This window comes from Erithacus rubecula (genome assembly GCF_903797595.1).
Source record: "Erithacus rubecula genome assembly, chromosome: 15".
NCBI classification, from domain to species: domain Eukaryota; kingdom Metazoa; phylum Chordata; class Aves; order Passeriformes; family Muscicapidae; genus Erithacus; species Erithacus rubecula.
This window is the reverse complement of record NC_136667.1, coordinates 9,415,525-9,435,129: the sequence shown is the minus strand read 5'-3', so window position 1 is coordinate 9,435,129 and position 19,605 is coordinate 9,415,525. Positions and strand designations below refer to the sequence as shown.

Genomic DNA, 19,605 nt, shown 5'->3' with positions numbered 1-19,605 from the left:
ATTAATACTATTAAACACAGGGACTTGTCTCAAATATTTTGGAGTTTTGATTTGTTGGGGTTTTGATGAGATTTTAAAAAATACATATAATTTTGGTCAAGAGTTGAGCATCCCTGATGCTGTATGCTTTCAGTAATTTGGGATTTGGAACAGAAGCACGTTTTCTTGATGTGTATCTTCAAAATACTAAATATTAAGAAATTGTAGTGCTTATGGACTTGGTTAGTAAAATTCTTCTGATGAGCTTTGTTCTTATTACTGAGACTCATAGAAGATTGCAAATCCTGGCTGTACAGTGGAAGACAGACACAAGATGAGAATTGGGTAAGTTATCCAGCTGCTTAGAGGTGAGAAAGAATTACTAAAAAGAAGAGTAACTAAGCTAAATACTCAGATCCTTTTAATTACCTCATTGGGGCAGTCTAAAATGTAACACTTCTATCACAGTCACTCTAGAACTTGGGCTTTACTGGAATGTGGGGAAGATGATGCTTTGGGTGGGGCTGCAGCCTCCCAGAGCTCCGGGCTGCCCCACCAAGGTGGGGGAAGGAGGTCGCCAGGGGGCTCTCTGGATACAGTGTAATCTCCAAAACCAGGAGACACCTGTCATTCCAAACACTGGCAGGGAAGTTGAAACAATAATTTAGAATTCAGTTTGGGAGAAGCGGGTACCTGTCGTGGCAGGCGGGTTTGTCCTCGCCTGTGTTGCTGCTGGCACAGCAGGAGCAGCGGTTGCACATGGGGGAGATGGGATGTGGGATGTTACACTGACCTTGTCATGGGTCTGGCAAGTGCAGCCGTGAAAAGGAGTGATTAACCTTTGTGCTGTGGCTGGGATAACTTGGATGTGCTCTGCAAGGTCCTGATTTCCTGAGAGGGGCCACAGGAACAGTTTCTGGCCAAGTTCATGCCTGCTGGGAGGGTTTTCTTCTGCAGATACATTTCATATGACAACTGGTCCTTCTAATCCTTCTTCCTTCTGGGGGTCTCTGCAGGGACTCGGGTGTATTTGTGGAGACAGCAGTGAGGGGAGGGTGATGGGTGTTGTGTACTGAGTACAGCCAAGGGGAATCAGTGAGTCCCATGGAGCTGGCCGGGTTGTGTGGCTGTACATGGCACTGGTACACTCGTGGAATTTGTGCTGAGGTGGCTGAGAAGGCCAAAAACATCCTGGCTTTCATCAGCAATGGTGTGACAACAGAACCAGGGCAGTGATCACGCCCTGTGCTGGTGAGGCCACATCTCAACCCCTATGTCCAGCTCTGGGCCTCTCCTGGAGGAAAAACAGAGAATGGCACCAGAGCTGGAGAAGGATCTGGAGCACACATCTGAGGAAAAACAGTTGAGGGAGGGATGTTCAGCCTGGGGAAAATGAGGCTTGGGGATGCCCAAATCACTTTCTACCTCTCCCTGGAAGGAGGTGGGGGTCAGTCTGCTTTCCCAGACAACCAGAAGCAGAACAAAAGGAAACAGCCTCAAGTTGCTCCAGGGGAGGTTTAGGTTGGATACTGGAGAAGGCTGTGCTGAAAGGTTGATCAGCCATTGGAACAGGCTGCCCAGGGCAGTGGTGAAGCCTCTCTAGAAGTGTTCAGATGATGTGTGAATGTGACACTTAGGGCCATGGATTTGCGTTGGGTTAAGAGTGGAACTGAATTTTAAGTCTTTCCCAACCCAAATGTCTTTATGATTTGAGAGAATTGTGGGGAAGAATAGGCAGGGCTGGGAGGGTGGGCAAGCAGCCCTGCACTGCTATAGTCCTGGGGGAAAACTTCGTACCCAGAACACATTAATTAAGCCCTAGTGCGATATTCTAATTGGTGTGTATAATCTGTAGCATCTGTGATAGGTCACAGCTTCAGCTATTTCGTAATAAGGTGTTTTCCCACAACACTGGAAAACGTCCCTCGTTTAAAGGGCAGGGGAATATTAAATAAACACCATTTGTATTTATTTGCCTCGGATCAAACCACAGCTCTTACATTAATTTAGGAGGATTTTTTTGGCAATTAGCCTGCTCAGAGCATATTTAGAAATCAAATGCAATATTTGTCGAAGGCTTGGAATGATATTAGAAATCTGCTTGGGCAGTATCGGGGAAGGAGGGCGCGGAGGCTGCGGGCTCGCTGGGCCATGGCCGGCAGAGGGCGCTCCCGCGGCGCGGCCGCTGCTTGTCAGTGTCGCACCGAGAGCGGCCCCGCGCAGCCCCCTTCCCCAATCCCACAGCCCCGCAACGCTGGGGCTTGGATAGACCCCGGGATCCCCGCGTCCAGCCTCTGCCGTGGCAGGGATGGGCTTGGATAGACCCCGGGATCCCCGCGTCCAGCCTCTGCCGTGGCAGGGATGGGCTTGGATAGACCCCGGGATCCCCGCGTCCAGCCTCTGCCGTGGCAGGGATGGGCTTGGATAGACCCCGGGATCCCCGCGTCCAAGCCTCTGCCGTGGCAGGGATGGGCTTGGATAGACCCCGGGATCCCCGCGTCCAGCCTCTGCCGTGGCAGGGATGGGCTTGGATAGACCCCGGGATCCCCGCGTCCAGCCTCTGCCGTGGCAGGGATGGGCTTGGATAGACCCCGGGATCCCCGCGTCCAGCCTCTGCCGTGGCAGGGATGGGCTTGGATAGACCCCGGGATCCCCGCGCCCAGCCTCTGCCGTGGCAGGGATGGGCTTGGATAGACCCCGGGATCCCCGCGTCCAGCCTCTGCCGTGGCAGGGATGCTGTCCGCTGGACCGGCTTGCTCTGAGAATTGAATGCTTCCAGGGATGGGGCAGCCGCAGCTTCTCGGGGCAGCCTGTCCCAGTGTCTCACCTTCACAGGCAAGAATTTTTCCCACATATCCAATCTAAACCTACCCTCTTTCAGTTTAAAGCCACTCCTCCTTGTCCTATCACTCTATGACTTGTAAAAAGTACTTCTCCAGCTCTCTTGTAGCTCCTTGAGGCGCTGGAAGGCATTCTGAGGTCTCACCAGATGCTGCTTTTCTGTGTGTGAACCACAGGGGAGGGGCTCCAGCCCTGCCAGTTTCTTTGTTGCCTGCTCTGGACTCACTCATGGGTCCATGGCTGGACACTGCTGCAGCTGCGATCTCAAGGGCAGAGACAGTACAATAATTTGCCTGGAGTGCTGGCCATGTTTCTTGTGATGCTGCCCAGGACATGGCTGGTTTCCTGAGCCGTAAGTGAACATTAGTTATCCCAGTTGCCCCTTTCCCCCAGTGCCCTTCCTGCCCCACTCTGTCCCTGCACAGACACCAAGCCTTTGTCCTCTCCCTGCTCCTGCCCCCAAACCTGCCCACATCAACTGCCCAGGGCCCAGGCCCTGCTCTCCCCCACTCTGCTCTGCTTCTGCATTCCTTTCATCAATTCCTGGTGTTACCTCATACCCTTCCCTACTTGTTACAGCATATCAAGCATCTGCCACATGCTCATTAATTGGTCAATTACTTTATTTATGTGCTAAACATTATCTAAAGCACCAGTCATTACCAGCATCATGGCTTGGGTTTGTGTTGAGCATTTTTTACAGGTTTTAAGTGCCTTGCCATCAAGGCTGGGGTGTGTGTCTGCCCCTTGTTAACACTTTGTGGTCCAGTCACCAGCTCAGTCCCATTCCTGAGCCCTGTGCTGGTCCCCATTCTGAGAGGGCAGGTCAGTAATCACTGCCAAGTTTCCCAGCCCTTCCTCAGAGCCATTTTTCTTTATATTTATCTTGTTTTCTACTGCTGCCTGTGACTCCTCCCTGCCTGAAATTAGGATGAAGTAGGAAAACCCTGGAAACCACAAAAAACAAATGATGGGAGAATCCCTCCTAATGATCTGCTGGGAAAGGCGAGGTGCCCCCCCACACATCCTGATTTTGATCCTCATCTGCTGCTATAGTTCAATCAGCTCCAAGTTCACCCTGATGTGTCAGCTCTGCCTGTTTGCTCTGCCTGTTCTCCTCACCAGGGAGAAATTGCTGCAGAGTGGGATCTTCCCTTGCTCTACTGTAAAATGTCCTGTCATCCTCAAAATGGCATAAATAATCTAAGGTTGTAGCACTTCTGTGATAGAAAAAAGAAAAGAAAAGAAAAGAAAAGAAAAGAAAAGAAAAGAAAAGAAAAGAAAAGAAAAGAAAAGAAAAGAAAAGAAAAGAAAAGAAAAGAAAAGAAAAGAAAAGAAAAGAAAAGAAAAGAAAAGAAAAAAGAAAAGAAAATACTTGGGGTGTGCACCAAGGTTTCATTATCCTGCTCTTGGTGTCAGCCCAGGGAGGCACCACCATCCAGCACATCAGGCAGCCAGTGCCATGGTGTGCAGCAAATCCAGCACTGCAGGTGCTTCCAGTGAGCTTTGCCAGCTGGCCCAGGGAAGGGCAGAGGTTTTCCTGCTGCACTTTAAGGTGTGTATGGCAGCTCCTGTGCTCAGACTCTTCTCTGGGTGCTCTGTGCTGTCTGGCTGCTTCTTGCCTGGTGGGGCAGCTGTGCCAGTGCCTGTGCTGTTCTCAGGGAAAGCTGGAAACCATTTTTGTTGATGCTGTTGCAGTGATGGTGCCATATTACAAACCAGTCTCAGTAATTTCTCTGTTGCTAACTGATGAAATCAAGACAAGAAAACCCAATCACAGAGTCAGAGCAGGATTGGGATGTTGATGGGCAGATTTTGGCCTCCCACAGGGCACACATAGTAGGGGCCCCTGGGCTGGGAGAGATGCAGCAGAGGGTGCCCTGGCCCCACTGTGCTGTCCCATGGTGTAATGCCAGACAGGCCCATCCTGCAGCTGTGGGGCCACTGAAGGTGGCTGAGCAGCACTTGGGCTATGGGTGCTGCTGCTCCTGGGGACACTGTCCCCCCCAGATACCAGTTTCAGATGTATTATATTCTTAGTAAATGCTACTATGAAATTTATAATATCCATGCAAGTATTATCTCTGTACTTAAACCCTTTAGGTTAATTGAATACAGCTATCATTATCCAGATCTTGTTTATGTATTGCTGCCTTCAAAATAGAGCCAATTTTCCAGACTGAAATGATGAATATGGGCACCAAAGAGATTTTGTAATTTAATTTTAATATCCGTGACATATTATTTTAATAACCATAAAGAATAATTATTTTTGAAAAAACAAATGTTGCAGTGCTTTGCACAAATCCTTGGAAGGAAAAACTATGCCACAATGATACAGTATTTATTTTATTTTGTTGTCAGGTGTGGTTTGCCATGGGGAGGAACTGCTATTGGTTTGGGTTTTTAGGCTCAAACTTGAACACTGTTGAGGTCCTTTTGCTACCACTGATGGCTCTTGGAATTTGATGCTATACTAAATTTTTCCTTACATAATTATTCTCCACCTGCAGAAGTCTCCAGACAAGGTCATGCTGGAGCCCAGCATTCCAGGAGTGCTATGCAGCCCTGCTGCCATTGCTGGAGTCTGTGTAGCAAGTCCAGGTTTCAGCCCAAAGTGCAGTGTCCTTATGGCCCAGGGAGGTTCCAGACTGGACCATCTCCTGCCTCCCACCCCTGTGTCTCCACAGAGCTATGTGAGGTCATCCTCCACCCCATCCCAGGCTCTCCCAGCTCACTGGGTGCAGCTGTGCCCCTTCACTACAGCTCTAACCTGTTTCACCTGACACATATTTATTAGGAAACACCCTTTGTGCAGGGTCTGGTGAACCCCCCTAGGGCAGCACTGCAGTGGCTGCTCACTCAGGGCAGGGATGGCAGAGCCTGGCTGATGGGCTCATGGCCTTGCTGGGGCTCAGAGGGCACACTGAGCCCTTCTTGCAGACAGATTTTGGCAGATCCAGAGCATAACTCACCCCTGTGGCTGCTGCAGGGCTGTGTGGCTGTCAGGCAGTAGGGAATGGGTCAAGACAGCTCTCTAGAAAAATGCAGTCCACCCATGTTGAGCATGGGATGTTGACTATGAAATGAAAGCTGAAGGACAGAGCAATATTTCTTCCTTGCCTCCCTGCATCCATTGTGTGGGCACTTTACACATAAATAGGCTCATTTCAGCAAGGTCTCCCTGTGGGGAGGAAGGGTGGTCCCACATGGGGACGGTGTGCTCAGCACAGCACCCTGCTCACACACAGGACAACCTGAAACCTTCACTCTTGTAAGATGGTTTTGGGCTGAGTAATTGTTTACTGCTCTGATTTAGTCCTTGCTTCTTACTGAGCTAATTTGCAGTTGCTGAAGCCTTGGTTGAAGACACAGGGTGGGCTCAGCACCTGTCCCCCCCTGCACTGGTGTACAATGAGCACCAGTGGCACCCCACAGGGACTGGGGCTGGGCTCAAGCAGCCCCATGGTGGGACCCACTGCCAGGGACAAGGTGCTGGGCTGGGAAAAGCACCAGTGACTGCCAGTACATATTTCCTGTTTCCTACAGGGACACTCCAGGTATCTCCTGCTTTGCAGGGTGTGTTTAGGCTGGAAGATGCCAAACCACTCAGGTCCATGCCCACCTGCTCTGCAGCAGTGCTACTGCCCAAGACTTGCACTGGGGGATGTTTTTTTCTCTCTCCCAGGCTGATGTGTTCATTCCCAGTCATCCAGGAGAAGCGTGGTGCTGCTCCAGCCCAGCCCCAGGGGCTCTCAGTGCTAGCAGCAGTGCCACCCTCGGTGGAAGGAGCCCAGGGAGCTGGATCCTGATGGAGACCATGAGGCTGCTGTGGCCAGGGGTAGCCCCAGAGAGGTCTGCCCCTGCTCAGGTGTGATTTGGGTACACACCAGCTGTTTAATACCAGGATTACTTCCCAAGGTTCATAGTTTGTGGTGACTTGGAGAAACATCACTGTAGGTGAAGTCAACTCAATGAATTAGAGCAGGATTAGCTGCAATGTTGGGTGAAAGTTTTTTTTCCTTAAGGAATAATTACGGAAAAGCTGGGAATTGCAGGAAAATACATCTGTTTAGTGAACATTTAAGAAATTTTTTTACTCACGCTGCTGCCCACTGCAGTGGCAGGGCAGAGCATCTCCCACCCTGGCTGGAGCCCTGAGGCTTCTCCCCTGCTCCTCACTGCTCCTCCTTACACCTGCAGATCAATCAGCTTCCATCAGCAAGAAAATAAAAAATTAGTTGGTTTGGAGGTTACAAAACCAGAAATAGCCATTTCCCAGCACTGTCCTCAGTTCCCTAAACTGGCTAGCCTAGAAAGGCTTTGAGCAAGCTGCTCTAGAGAAAGGTGTGGAACTGGGTGATCCTTCCAACCCAAACCTTCCAGGGTTCTGTGGAGCATCCCAGACTGGCCAAAGGGAGAGCAGTAGGGAGGGACTCTTTCTTACCTGAAGAAAAGAGAAGCAAGCTCTTTAATATTTTTTTCTTTACAGTTTTATTTACAAAATGTATTAAAACTCTTTGTACAACACCTCATCAAAATGAGGCTCAGTAATTGATGCCCACACATGCAGTTTATTATGCTTTTACAGCCATTAGTTTGCTTGGCAATTTTTCTGCTCACTCAAGTGCAGTTTCAACGACCAAATATAGGAATTTAAATTACAAAAAAAACAAAAAAGGAGAAAAAAAAAAAAAAAAAGAAAAAGGAAAAAATCCCCAAAGCCCCTGAAGCAAAACAAATTTTAAAAAATATACCAAAACAAATCAAGAGACTACTGCCAAACTTCTGATAGCTTGAAGTTGGTAGCCAGAATTGGTAAGCACTCAACACATTTTAGATTTACATGCAAGTTTAAAAAATATCGAACCATTTACCAAACTCCCTTCACTGGTGTGAAGCCTCCACTCTTAAAAATTGATCTGATAAACATACATCTTTTATACAGCTTTTAAGAAAAACATCGTTTTAAATACAACTCATAACTGCACAGCTTTAGCTCACCCTTGCTGGGGACGTGATCGTTTTCAGAAGTTGAAAAAAAAAAATCAGAGTTTCATGAAAAGAAAATGAAAACAAAACAATTTTTTGTCAATATCTTCTTAAAAACTTGAACAATAAATTATTCTCCTATGAGATTTTAAAATGATTTTATATTACATTTTGTTGGAAATACATATTTTTAACAAGACTTTTTTCTTTTTCTTTGTCTTTTTCTTTTTTTTTTTTTTGTTGTTTTTAAATCCTATTAAAAGTTCAAATCTATCATCAGCAAACTAAACGCCTAAGGGTCAGACTGCTTTAAATGAGTTCCTTTTTCATTGTATGTTATTGATGAAATAAAACTCTATCATAAACTACGGAAAATACATATTGTCGATTAGAGGTAATTAGTATGCAGATATTCCATTGAACATTTCCCATGTGATTGACAATATGTTAAAAGTTTTGTGTTTTTTTAAATTTTTCTTTTTTTTTCTTTTTTTTTTTTTTTAAGAGATGCAGTTAAGTAGTTTCCAGGCAGAGGTTCAAGGCTGAAATGCTGCTGCTGTCTAAGATGCTGGATGTGAGTAATGGTGAGCTCCTCCTTGAGCAGAGGTGGCCAGAGCACGGCATCCTCCTCCCAGAGAGGCATCCTCCCACCAGCCATGAAACAAGAGCTGGCAGGAGCTGATATAATATAACAGTACTAGCAGGAGTCAGGTTAGATCGCTGGCTGTTACTCTGGAACTGCAGCTCTACCTGGAGTTACTATCCTCTTCCCTTGCTTCTGTTTCACAAGGACCATTACTGAGAAGCATTAGCTGAGCACAGTGCTGGGTGGGAGAGAATGAGGAGAAGCAGCAGCACGTTTGGGAAAAACTAACCTGCCCTTCTCTTGCTTCATTGCTTGATATTAAACAGTGAATTAAAATGCAAATGCACAGCAAGAAAAGAGATATATGGTCTGAACTTAAACAGCAAGTAGCTTTTCCTTTTTTTAATTTTTTAATTTTAAAAGCCACCCAATGTCATTTTAATAAAGCACCTGTAGGTGTGCCTGATGATAGAACTAAAAAAGGAATGCAATATTTTTCTGCCCGCACTATAGCTACCTTGTCAAGAAATTAATTTACTGATCTGGAAGCAAGACATGCAGTTCCACAAATTACTTTCTTTTGGATTTACAGATTCACAGTCATTGACCTTAATTGGTTAGAATGCACGGATTCTTTCCTTCAGGTGTTACACCTTTTGCTGCTATACAGAATTGCTCAAATTAGCTGGAGAAGTTAAAGTGGCTCAGAAAAAAAAAAAAAAAATTGCACCACTGTAAGTAAATACTGAAACATCTTGACATCAGCTCATAAAGCAGTGGCAGGCCAGTCCGCGCTTGCACGCAGATTTCTGAGGCTTTGTGTCAGGAGAAGTTTCATAATTTGATACGACTGGGGTGGCTGATGAAACCAGCTGCAGTTGCTTTCAGGACACAAGTTCAGTTACTGTGCAGTGGTATCAAAGAATGGCTTTTGTTGCACTGATCTTTTTTTACAAGAATTTTTATTTTTCACATACCGACATCTTGTTACCAGTCCTTTTCTTTTTCTCTTTAGTTTGTTGTTTTTTCTTTTCTTTTTCTTTACTTTTCCTCTCTTCTTTTTCTTTTACTTCTTTGAAGCAAAGCAAGAATATTTCAGTGATGGTTTGCATTGTTGTGAGTCTCAGAGTCTTCCATAAGGCACTGAAGGAAAAAATACCAGTTTTTCCTATTAAAAGTACATTGCACCATCATCAATGCGTGTCATGCCTGACACCTCGGAGAGAGTACAACTGGCTCAGATGGTCCAAATCCATGAAGTAGCCACATTCTCTGCTGCTTTTTGTCTTGCATGCTGTCAGGATGAAGATCTAAAATAAAACCAGAGAGATTTCATCACTGCCTGGCAGCGAGGGGCAGGGGAGCTCAGCCCATGGAGAGACACAAACTGTGGGCAAGGGGCTAGCCAGGCCTTTTCAGAATCATTTGTCAGCAATTCAGCTCCACTTTTCCTGCTTTAGAAGTAATGAATTCTAATGCAGATTGTTTGATTCTATTGCAAGTTTTTTTGGAACTTCCTAAAAGCACTTACCTGACCTGATTATAGCTTACAAAACAAAGAGGAAGAGATCAGCAACAAGAGATGTGAGAATTCCGATTACAGTGATTTTCAAAGCAATTAACAAAATATTTCAATTTGAAGTAGCACAATGCTGGAGAGAAGAGTTACTCACTTCAGCACCCAGCCAAGCTACCTCTGTGTGTAAAACAGAACGGTACCTTTCTGATCCTACTTCTGATCACAGAAACATTTAAATGACTGATACTTAAAAGCTGCCACAAGATGGTGTTTCAAAAGCCTCTCGCATCAGTTCCCCGGTGCACACAACACCAGAATAGCACAGACAGCTAAAAAAGGAAAGAAAGAAGAAAACCCAGAGGGTTATTCCCGGCCCGCAGCCGTACCCCTAGATTTTCACACTTTCTGTGCCGTACACGTTGTAGCCTTCTCTGTAGGTAGCGTAATTCTGGGTGTTGCTGGCAGGGGCGGGTTTGAAGTTCTGAGTGTTCTTGGTGAGTTTCATTCGCTTGGACTCGGCCCGGGACTTGTAGCAGAACTCGATCAGTGCCACCATCATGGCCAGCCCCAGGCCTCCCACCAGGATATAGAACACGCCAGCAACATTGCTGAGGCTCAGAGCGCTCGTCTTGTCCTAAGAGAAACGAGCCGCGCTGTTAGCTCCGTGTGCGGGCAGACAGACAGACAGACAGACAGACAGACAACAGCTGCTTTGCATCAGCCCTGCTGGAATGGCTACTCTGTGTCCGCCCCACGGACCAGCGCTGTCCCCCCTCCCCGCAGCCCAGGGCTGCACAGCAGGCACTGCCCTCTCCTCCAGCTCTGCTGGGTGAAACCCTGGCTGACTCCAAGGCAATGAGGGTTCTCTGCCTTCCCCAGGCCTTCTGTATCCCAGAGCATCCCTGGCAGCAAAGGCACCGGGGGAAAGTTGTGCTGGTGGCTGCATAAAACAGCAGGATTTACAGACGGCCAGGACAAAACTAGAAAAAGAAAAAGCCAAACCACTACACACTTGGGTTTGGTCAATGTAGGAAAAATTCTTGAGATGCTGCTAAACTTAACTATCTTTTTTCCACAGTTAGGAAAAAAACCCACCCTAGAAAGATGGTCAGTTACTTGGAGTCAAGTAGCAGAGCCCTGAGCCAAACTAGCTCCTTCTGGAGAGTGAGTTATTGAACAAAACCAGACATTGTAACACAAAAATCACTGGTCAGGGTTTATCTTCCTTCAATACATGTCAGATGGGGGAGAAGCTTGCATTTTTATAAACAGGGTTCTGGAGTGGGATTAAAGAGAGCTGCAACCCTTCTGCTGCTGCACGGGTAGGTGGCTGTGGGTAGGAACAGCTCCTGGCTGGCACAGTTGGCTGGGCTGCCACACCACATTGGGGTGGACAGGCAGGTGCCAAAGAAATCTGTCTATGTCCTGAGAACACACTGCTGACAGAGCTTGGTTAACTAGCCTCTCTGGGGAGAGCAAAATCTGCATATAGTCAGAGTAAAATATGATCTACCTTGTAAGTGTCTGTGTGTTACACAAGCAGTTTGGATACATGTGGTTATAGCAAACAACCTGCCATTAAAACTAAAGATCTTAATCATTTATACCTCTTTTTGATCACAGTTCCCTTTGGCAGCTGCTGTGTGTTCAGATATCCCATGATCCCAAATTTATCTGATAAAACAGCTACTGGGTTGTGCCCTAAGCAACTTCCAGTCCTACTGAAATCAATGAAATTTTATTATTGGCTTCACTGGAACTTGAAATTCTCCTCTGGCACTGAAAGGGTGCTTTGAAATTATAGTTTTATGTCTGAATGATTGCAGAGAGCACTTCCAAAGGCACCAAAGGAGTTAGGCACTCAACTGCGACCAATTTCAGCTGGAGCTGGATTCCTCCTCCTCTTGGTGCCTTTGGAAATGTCCTTCACTCCAACAAGTCCAGCACTTTTACAGAGTTTTTCTCTCCAGTGGGTCTACAAGCATTAAAAAAAAAAAAAAAAATCCTCCTTTTAAATGAATGGTATGAATAAATATTCCCTACAATTTAAGTGTGCAGCTACTGGGCCAATCCACCTAAGGGGTGGGACCTGCCCTGGGGTCTACAGTGGTCCTGCATGAGGCTGGACAGCCCCACAGCATGGTTGGTGGATGACAGGGCAGTACAGCAGCAAAATGGTTCAAAGCAGTATAAAAAGGAATATACAATATTTAGGTGATCATTCACCATTAGCATTTCTAGATTTTTTTTTTAAATCCAACCAATTTCAAAATGAATTCGTAAAAATAGGGCAGGGAAGGCATTTTTTCATTATCAGCTGTCTGTTTTGAAAATTTGTGCCCTTAGCAAGCATGTGACTGTTTCCCAAACTGACATGTAGAGAACCTAAGTAATAATTTTGAAAGAAAAAAGTTTTTTTTTTCAATAAAAATAAGAAAAGATGCTGGCCTGAATAATAAACAGTGACTGTGCTAAAACTTGCACATTCAAATGAAGACACCAGCTTGGGAGGCTTTGTAGGGGCTTCTCTAAGCACGTTTCTAGCAAAATACTCACACAGTGAAACATACTTACAACTACAGTCTGTTACTGCATATAAGAAAAATGCTGTCATGTTCTGACACTTATTTTTTTTTTTCTATTCTTTTCTTTCAACCTTCAAAATGTAAATAGCAATTTTTGAAAGTCATTCTTGGAATAAACAAACAGTGGGTCAAAATGTGATTGCTAATCAGTACAAAAAGACCTTCAGCGACTGACCTTACTTCCGGAGTCCTTGGCTCCACATTCACCCTTATCGTACCACCATTTGTTTTTCAGCTTGTCTAAGATGCCTTGTTCACTGAGTTTCAATACTGCAAGGTTTACAGGAGTTCTTCACGTGGGAAATAACATAAATAACATTATATTATGTTATTTTATGTTATTCAATCTTTAAACTACTTTAAAACTATACAAAGCGATAAAGCAGGGTTCCTGGCCACAAAGTATTTACACTGCAGGCAACTGGATCATCCCCTTAAGTTATGCTAGAGCATCTCTACATTACCAGGTCCTGCCCATATCGCTTTGAGTAATCGGCACTCACTGTTAAATGAAGGCAGTAGAAACAAAGCAAGGCCAATCTCCCACTTTGGTGCACCACAGGCACTGGCAGTAGCTGTACACGTCTGGGTGGGTTTATCCAGCAGGACCCCCTACTGCACTAACAGACAGAACCCCACTGCAGCCACTTGTAGCCCTGGATCTGGCAGCCCCCATGCCTGGCAGGTCTCTGTGCACATCTGCAAAGCAAAACCCCCAGGCTGGTCCCTGGAGGGGTTGGATTGTGCCACTGCCACAGCCACGGCTGTGCTCGGAGGCACCGTGCTCAGCTTCACTTCCCAGAACTGCTGCATCTCCAACTCCCCAGCCCAGGGAACTGCAGCAGAAAATAAGCAAATGCAGACCTCTATGAAGCAAATTAATGAATATGGAAACGCTGGCTGAAAGTGCTTAGGGTAGGAAATGCTGGCAGAAAAAATGGAGTTGCTGACTGGCGCTGCCAAGAGCCCACAGCCCAGAGGGGCTGTGCTCATCGGCCCCTTCTGCGTGGGAAAGAGGCACCTGAGGAGCTCTCAGTTAAGTTTTGTCATTTCCACTCCTCCTTGTGTGATGTCTTGGCTTTTTTTTCCTGCCTGTTTTCATGAGACAGGTAAGGGACATCTTCAGGTCCTGCTTGTGCTTGAACAGCTCTGATCCCTGCTCCAGGCGGCGCAGGGCTGGGCCCTTATCCTGAGCAGTGCTTCAGCACTTTGCACAGGATGACACCAGAAAGACACATGCACAGCCTGCTTTGGCTCCATTCAGGCCTGCTGCCAGCAGAGGAGACACAGGAGCTCAGCCCATGTCTGCCCCAGTACAGCCTCATGTCTGGCTCTTGCTGCTCCCTGCCTTTCTCACACCCCTGCCAAGTGCCTGACTCCCTGCAGAGCAGAAAAGACTCAGGAGAAAGAGCAGCAAGACCTATACAAAACACCTTAAATATAGCTAAATCACACAGTGGCATTTAGGGAAACATCCCCAGACTGGGAGGGCTCACAGTTGAGCAGCAGGAATGGCCGAGCCCTGCCATGCCAGGGGCAGGGCAAGATGCTGGAAGAAGCTGGTAAATTCCTGCTCCTTCATCTGCCAAGAAGCTGCTTTTAAGATGGCTATGAGACCCTTGCTGGCTGATGCTGGGAAGAGTTGCTCTTGGAGATGCTTCGTGTCCTTTGGCAGGAGGGTGGCAGCCAAGCCCAGGAAACTTGTATCATGAGAAAAAAGATCATATTCAAGAGCTCCTGAGCTGAACACTCCATGGGCTGCTCCTACATTACCCTACATGTAGTGCTACCCTGGCCAGCAAGGAGGCAAGAGCAGGGAAAAGCCATCCAGGAGGGGACAACCACTGCAGAGCTTCCCAGCTGCCCAGGCAGAGGCAGCACCACTCACTCCTGGCCCGCACAGGGCTCAGTTTAACACCAGCCAAGACTTTATATAAAATGGCTATTTTTAAGCAGCAGCTGTAATCTAATTAAGTATCAATCAGGGCTGGCTGTACACACTTAGCTGGACACAGCCAACGGGTGGTGTGACAAGCCACATGAGACACACTGTGTTTGCTGGCCTGGTGCTGGCAGCAGGCAGAGCTCTTCCACCAGGAGCCAGCAGCATCCTAAAAAGCCAGCTGTGCTGCAGCTAGCCTGCATCCTCCTACAGGTAGGGCTGTAAAATATTAACAGGATCAAAGCACGCTCCCAGACACTGCCAACACCCCAGGGGTGCAGGGAATGCACCTCTCTCACCTGGTTACAGCCATGGGGAGCAGCCAGGGCCTGGCCAAGCCACCACCATGGACCCTCTTGGGCAGCTGGGCTGTGCTGAGACCCTGGTGGTTCCCAGAGGAACACACTACAGCAGCTGTGCATGCCTGCAATGCCAGCAGTGAAAGCTCAGTGCCTCCACCTTCCCTTTACAAGCCCCAGCAGAGAGTGGGGTGAATTATTGCTCAGACAGCAATACTCTCATTTTAAATTTCATTTAAAAACTATCCAATTTGGAGAGATTTTATGCAATACATCTCTCAGCTTTGAAAACCACTGTGCAGCTGAGAATACACAAGCAATAGGAAGAAGGTTATAAACACCTTTCCTCCTACCTGCATATTTTATTGTGCAAATTTTCCCCTCCCCCTAGTCCTATTCTGAACACCATTTTTAATTTGCATGTCTTTGTAAACCCCATACGGAGTACTGAGAATTTGCATAACATCCAATACATTATAGATTAGCTTTCACAACATTATACAGTATTGGGAAATGAGGAGGCTTAATATGCTAATTAGGGTGCTTTATTTTTCTTTAGCCAAGATTGTAGCTAATTGTGCATACACAACTGCCAAAAAAAAAAAAAAAAAAAGAAAAAAAGAAAAAAAAAAGAAAAAAGAAAAAGTAGTAAACTAAAATTATCTTAACTAAACAGATGGGAATTTGCCTAAACTGGGGTTTTCACGATTGTTTGTCCCAGTCCTGTTTGGCAGGTAAGGTACCACAGCCTCTCAGCCTGGGTAGAAGAGAGGTGATTTGGTCCATCCATGTGTCCTAGCATGAGGAGCTCAGTGGAATGGGCAGATGCCAAGGAGCCACCCCTCACTTCAGACCCACCCAGGCTTTGCTGGTGGAGCTCTTTCCATGCCAGGGTGCTCTGGTGCTGGGGCTGCCCCCATCCTGCCTGGCATGGGGGCTGAGCAGCTGGCTGGCACCAGAGGCTCAGGTTGTTTACAGAGGGATCAGGGGGGACAAGCCAGACATAAAAGAGTAGCTGGTGCCTGTCCCTCCCTGCCTTGGCCTGTCCTCTTCCCCAGCACACAGATGACCTGAAGATTTGCCTCAGCAAGTTCCCAGCCTCCCTTGGCTCAGCTACTTCACTGGGCAGGGCACTGGAAATAATTCCAGGCAATAAATCCCAAAATCTCCTAATGCATGAGCTGCTTCCTTTGCAGAAGAATTTGAGAAACCTTACAGTGGGAGGAGTGATGCCTCTGGTCCAGGACTTCAGGAATGCAGCATGAGCTGGTGTGGGATGGACTCTTCAAACCCTAGATTCTCAAAATAAGTAGCTATATTGGAAAGTGAGCCTGGCTGCTGACACATTTCCCATTGCTCATCTCTGTGTAGCTGTCTAGCCCAGTTCAATTTAACAGTCAGAGTCAGTCATGGCTTTGGCTGAGATCCTGATGGAAGTGCAGAGAGCCATGTCTGGATCTTGGCATTTTTCAGAGTGCTCAGCATTGTCCATGGAGCACAAATCCTCTGTGTCACCCCCCAGCTCACACCCAGCCAGTCCCAGTGGTGTCCCTTGGGCAGTGCCAGTGCTGTGCCTGTGCCACCAGTCCAGGGCCACCAAGATGCAAAGTGTTCTGTTGGCTGTCGTAGAGGGAATTGCAGGGTTCTTCCAGGAGCGATGGCTGCTGGGTCTAGGAAGAGGATTGTTCATAACTTGCCCTGGCACTGCTTGACTGAGGGGGGATTTTTAGAATTGCCTTACAGGCAGAGGAAAGGAGACACTAAATTACTTGCCTGGATCCCCCAGGTGACTATTTCACCAGCCATCCACTTCTCTCACTGTCCACCTCAGAGGATCATTTTCTAGGGCTCTGTCTCAGAAGACTTCTACTTCTTGTAGTTTTCTTGGGATACTTTTGTGCTTTCCAGGTTTTTTTTTTATTATGTTGCTGTTGTTGGACTGTACAGGGTATCCTATGAAGTCCTCAGCCCTTTCCTAGGTGGCTTCCACTGTTTTTCCAGGCTTTAATTTATGATGGGATTCTTTTTCATCTGTCCTGTGTGGTTTCCAGACCTCTCCCTGTTAGTTTGGTTGCTTTGATAAAAGTAAAATGTTCAGAGGTTTGAGAGCTTGTGTTCTCTTGCTGCACTCTGTATGCCAAGAAAATTGAGATGAGGCCATTTGGATCGGGTATTCTTGTCCATAAACTTGCAGTTTTTTTCTTCCTTCCCATAACTGACGAATTTTGTTGTTTCCTTACTTTTGCTTTTCATCCAATATATCTGAATCATCCAGGCTTAAAACTGTGAGGCTGATTCTCTTGGACAGCTCTACCAAACCTTGCTAAGATTTTCTTCTACAAATGACTGGAAGACTTGAGTTTAGAGAAACAATACCAGGAGCCTCATATGAGATAGTACTACCCTAAGAGAAGAATTAAGCCATCTGCTGTGGTTGTTTTTTTAAGAGGTATGACTGTAAGATAAGTGCCCACCTGTTTTATAGTTTATATACTGCCACAAACACAATTTTATACCTTGACAGAAGTGGGTTTTATTGGTGTTTCAGCTGTCTCGTTTCTCTGCCATCCCATTAGGAGATTCCATTCAGGTGCTGGTAGCATAACCTTCCCCTCTTCAGTCATCAGCTACTGCTACTGCTAGAAAACAAACTGTGCCAGTCTGTTTCCAGATTTAATATGACCCCATCCCAAAGGGAACCTCCTCTTGCTCTGTGTCCCTGGGTCTCCTCCCTGCTGCACTTCAGCCCATCTGGGTGCAGGACATCAGACCCAGAAGCCCTTTGAACCCTTTGCTGCTGGTGGCCCCAGATGACAGGATGATACTGATGGAGTGAACTGATTTTTGAAAAACAGACTCATTAAAATCTCACCCCTGAGCTGGGTTCCCAAAGCTTCAGGTTTAATTTAAAAACTTGGGCCACCTCTCCCTCAAATTCAGGAAGTGCTACAGTACTTTATCATGCAGGTTGATCCTGTACAAAACATAGCATTGTTTCCAGGCTGAGTATGTTCACCATGCAGATGCTCCTTCTCAGAAGAAGGAGCTGTATGTGCTCTTTGAAGAGCATTTATTGTATTTATATTTCATTATTACCCATCTTCCATTCATGCAAATAATATGGAAAAGATGGAACACAATGACTCAGAGGCCATCTGCTCTCTCCTCTTCTTTTTGAGACAGCTTTACCTGTCTGAGGGATTTCTTGCCTTGCCTCTCTTACCAAAGCCCCAGTTCCAGATTAGTTGCAGTAAATTTTATCTCCACTGAGAAAATTGGTGGCATAATATTTCCCTCCATTCTTTCTGGCCAGAACAAGCTTGAAGTAGAAGACAAGTAAATTAATCATCAAAGAAGTAGATCTTTATTAATCCCAAAAGTGGGAAGGTAGAACTACTGACCCTCTAAAATTATAAATCATAACAGGTTTTTAGTAGCATGATTAATGGCCTTTTGGGTTAATTATCATGATTTTACCTGCACCTATTTAAAGAAGATAACCCCAAACCAGATGTTCTATCTACTGCCATCACTGACTTCTACCACCTTAAGACACGTGCCCAGCAGGCTGCAGTCCCACACAGGGCTGCAAAGCTGGCCAGGCTGCTGCTTTTGGCAGTGGGGTCCAGTTACTGCCCATTGTGTTTGGTGTTGTAAGCAGGACCCTTTCCTGAATGAACCTGGGCTGCAGTGGAGAGTCTGAGCAGTTTCTTGGAAAAGTGCTGTTAATTTGTGAAAAGAACATTGTGATCCTGCCAGGAAAGGGCCATTTTCCAGGAAAGATGCCAGTGCCTTTGTAGTCAGTGTTTGGGCTGGTCCTCACAAGTCACAATAGGTGATACAAGGAGTCAGTGACCACTGAGGTGAGAATTGGGAGCAGAAGTCACTTTAGGACTTGAACATCTCACCCAATAATCTGCAGACTTTTTCCAGCTCTGTCTAACCGGTGTATGAATGGCATGAAGTCTCAGCAACACTGTAGTTATGTTTATTACTTGCAATCTATAAAGATTTAAGTGATGATTGGAACAGCTTTGGATAATTCACATCCCATTCCATGCTCTAATGGATGTAATATAAATGTTATACCCAAACCCAATCGCTGCCAAGAAGAGTGAATGAACATGGCAGACAGCACACTGTTCCTTTCAAACCAGATGAACCATTGCTCAGAATTCATTTAGAATTTTTAGATAAAATCTTCCAGAAAAGCAAGCTGCAAAGTAAAACTGTAACAATTAAGGCTTTTCAAAGCACCAGTTAAAGGGCTTCCTCAGGGTGACTCAGGATGGGAGGGCAGTGCCTGGGCTGCAATGAATCTCCCAGACCATGGGGCTGCCCATGGGCTGCCTGGCACCTCTCACTACCTGGGTTTTATAGCTGAAGTTCCTTCACCCACCATCAGCTGGTTCCTGATTTTCTGTAGAGTATCCAGGGTACAGGGTACAGTGTGGCATTTTTGCAACAGTGCTGCTTGCAGCATCTTGAGAGCCCAGACCTAGCCCTTTTGGGGGTAGAGAGTAAAGAAATCACCCATAAACTTGAAGGAAGACCAGAGTAACATTCAGCATTGACAGTTCCTCTCTGGTCTTGAAAACATCATCTCTTGAGGTGTGCCTGGGGCTGTGGCTCAGGATAGCAGAGCACAAGCTGCAGCAGACCTGGTCATCACTGCAGCCATGGAGGGATGCCCAGCTGGCTCAGCAGATGTCAAACACTGGACAAGAGCTCCAGCCACTGCAGCCTCACTGCTCATGAGTGGCCCCTGCACAGGAGAGATCCACAGGCTTCTGCAGGGATACTTGGCCAGGACACCCATGTCCCCAGCAGCACTGGGGAGGGATGGGGCCACCTCACCCAGC

The 19,605-nt window shown here is 46.6% G+C and overlaps 1 protein-coding gene across 6 annotated transcripts in view; it reads right to left on the bottom strand.

The window, feature by feature from the left end:
• Window positions 1-8,314: 8,314 nt before the first annotated feature.
• Window positions 8,315-19,605, bottom strand: part of GRIA3 (glutamate ionotropic receptor AMPA type subunit 3) — a 144,515-nt gene continuing 133,224 nt past the window's right edge. For 2 of the 6 annotated variants that reach the window (XR_013776031.1, XM_079318996.1), the window contains 2 exons: window positions 10,334-10,551; window positions 9,467-9,708 (listed from right to left, as the gene is read on the bottom strand). Coding sequence is in view for 3 of the 6 variants with exons in the window: in XM_079318996.1 (XP_079175122.1) it covers window positions 9,696-9,708; window positions 10,334-10,551 (231 nt within the window). In the remaining 3 variants the exon portion in view is untranslated. Of the gene's footprint in view, window positions 9,709-10,303; window positions 10,552-12,677; window positions 12,793-19,605 lie in introns of all 6 variants that reach the window. The other 4 variants (XR_013776029.1, XM_079318995.1, XM_079318994.1 and 1 more) reach the window with 4 other exon arrangements.